The 2,550-nt window shown below is 55.1% G+C and overlaps 1 protein-coding gene across 1 annotated transcript in view; it reads left to right on the forward strand.

Annotated features, from left to right (window-relative positions):
• The first annotated feature begins 2,187 nt into the window (after positions 1 to 2,187).
• Positions 2,188 to 2,550, forward strand: part of LOC113489436 (zinc finger protein RFP-like) — a 5,537-nt gene continuing 5,174 nt past the window's right edge. The window contains exon 1 of the mRNA XM_026865138.1: positions 2,188 to 2,358. Coding sequence (XP_026720939.1) covers positions 2,188 to 2,358 — 171 coding nt within the window. The remainder of the gene's footprint in view (positions 2,359 to 2,550) is intronic.

A 2,550-nucleotide genomic window follows, 5' to 3' on the forward strand; every position in this document is an offset into this window, starting at 1 on the left:
GTGTCACCAGGACAGTCCCAGCGAGGAAAAGTTTGGGGGTTTAGCTTAACCTTCCCAGCCCTGGCAGCCTCCCAGGAGCTTGGTCTTGCAATGTGTCTAGTTGTGGCAGGTAACGAAGGATGGACGTTCCCACACCATGTTCCCCTAGTAAGGACTTAATGGAGCCAGTGTTTCAGTTAAGAAACCCACTATTGATCCAAATATGCAACTGTGAAAGCCAGAAGTCCCTGGCTGGGGGCAGCGGGGGCCTGGCCCTGTGCTGCTCTGTGGCCATGGATTCACTCTCAGCTTTGCTGTCTTTATCGTAGTTGCCAATAATTGGAGTTATTGCATGTGCCCTTGCAAAACCCAGTAGCGACTCTGAGTCATCTTCTCCTTCCCAGAGGAGATGTTCAGCTCGTGAATGTGGGAAATTAGTGTCTCCGACCTGCCACGTTCCAGTGTCATGGGGAAACGGGCTGTGCAATTATGTAAATAAAAGTGAGACAACCTTTGGGCTGTTGCGTTGTTACTGGAGGTGGGGGGGCCTGGACAGCCCAGGCTGTCTCCCTGAGAGCGAGCCCTGGGTGCTGTGGGCAGCTTTCCTGACCTGCCCCCAGGAGACCCGGCAGAAGGTTTCATATTTGAGCCAAAGCTGGACAAAACCCGGGGCTCGTTGTCATTTATGGGCAGGTTTCTCTTGTCTGCGCACAGAAAGCTCTGCGGTGTTGGCCAAGCCAGGAGGTGATGTTTGGGCCAAGGGGGTCCCAGAGGGTGGGTGTGGGGCTGCACAGTGACCCCAGTTTCTTGTCTTAAACAGAGAAGGACAACAGGTGAGAGGGGAAAAAAAAACCACCTTGAAACAGGGCATATAATTCTACAGAAAGAGACGAGAAATGCCCAAGTCTGTTTATTTCTGGGGTGCTTCTGCCCTGGACACTCGGGTAGAAAAGCCAAACCAAGCAAGCAGAGGTGTCCTGGCTGGCACCAGACAGACTCTCTGTCCTAAAAGTCACAGAGTTAACTGTCAGGAGGGTCCCCGCCGTCCGATGTGTCAATACTTCATCTTTAAGAGCTTTCTAACCTAAAGAGGCAGACACAGACTGCAAACCTGCTGCCTTCAGTTCCACCTTCAAACCAAGCAGGTGAAATCCCTCATGGAAGGGTTGGACGGCAGAAGGTCTCAAATCCTCACAGCCCTGGCAGATGCGGAACTTCGGCAGCTCTGTCCTGCCTCGGCACCCTGACGTCTGCCCCCTGGCCCCGTCTGTCCCCTCACAGTAGCCATGCCCAAGTGGCAAATGTGGCAACTGGAGCCAGGTCACCTCGAAGGGCCAAGCACTTGTCCCCAGGGAAAGGCAGCAGGGCAGCCCCCCCCCAGCAGGATCAGATCCCAGCACTGCAAACCCAGCCGGGGAACGAGGCCGGAGAGGACCCAGAGGAGAAGAAAGAAATGTTTAATTAGACACAAACCTCCAAAGTGGTTGGGGACAGGGACATGCAATTTTTTTTTTTTGCAGATGCAAACTGTGAGCTATGAGGAGGAACAGGAGATGTTAGAGAGTGCAGGGCTGGACCCAGACCCCAGCAAGGAGGCACTGGCCACTGTGGGTTCAAGAGGGGCCACAAAGTCCCTCACTGAGGGAGCCTCTGCCACCTCCTGCAGCATCACCAGGGTCTTGCTCTTTGTGGTTGTCCAGGGACATGTCAGGCCTCTGGCCTCCACAGCACCAGGGATCAGTGCGAAGAGCTCCATCTCCAACACGGAGAATATTTGCTGGGAGAATTTTGCTCCTGTGCCTGAACAGAGGTGAATAACCCTCTCAGTGAAGGGCTTCTGGCTCAGTAATGCCCTCACCCGCCTGGGCTGCTCGGAGACCAGCGTGTACAGACGAATGATCCACACATCTGGGTGGCAGGGGAAGGAGCAGATTAAGGAAGCAAGGAAATCTGCTTAAATACCTTTAAATCCCTACAAAATGGCTATCGATGACACGCATGCAGATTCATGCAAATACTCTCAGCGCTGCTGATACTTAAATGCATCCAGTCAGCTGCCTGAGCTCCAAATAAATGGGGATGGGGTGGGGGGGTAACACCCCCCAAAGCACTAGTTCTGGGGTGAATCTGGGCTGAGAGCAATCAGTCCCCAGGACTGCGAAGTGGAGCACGAGGGAAAACGCTGCTGAAAGATGCGGCTGATGCGACATGAGCCGCGTCGCGGTGGGGAGCCTGACCTGCCTCCGGCTTGTGACCGTGGAGCATCGCTCAGTGTGTAATGAGGCAAATAAAATAATCTTCATCCTTGCAACCGTAAGACCTACAAAGGTGGAAGAGGAAAGGAGGGAAAAAACCCAACCCACTGCGGGCAATGCAGAGGTAGGAGGAACAGGGAAGAGAGGCGCTGGTCTGCGGAACGGGGGGTTGGAGATGTTGGCCGGGAATCCTGCGAGGGGCAGCGGGGGGGCTCCCGGGCTGAGGTCCACCCGCTCCGACCGCCAGCCCCCTTCAGTTTAAGGAAGGGCAGGACGGAAGGAGAACCGGGGGGTCTTCCCTCCCCGCTGGCCGTGC

This window comes from Athene cunicularia, assembly GCF_003259725.1.
Source record: "Athene cunicularia isolate RWA chromosome 28 unlocalized genomic scaffold, athCun1 chr28_part2, whole genome shotgun sequence".
Classification (NCBI taxonomy): Eukaryota; Metazoa; Chordata; class Aves; order Strigiformes; family Strigidae; genus Athene; species Athene cunicularia.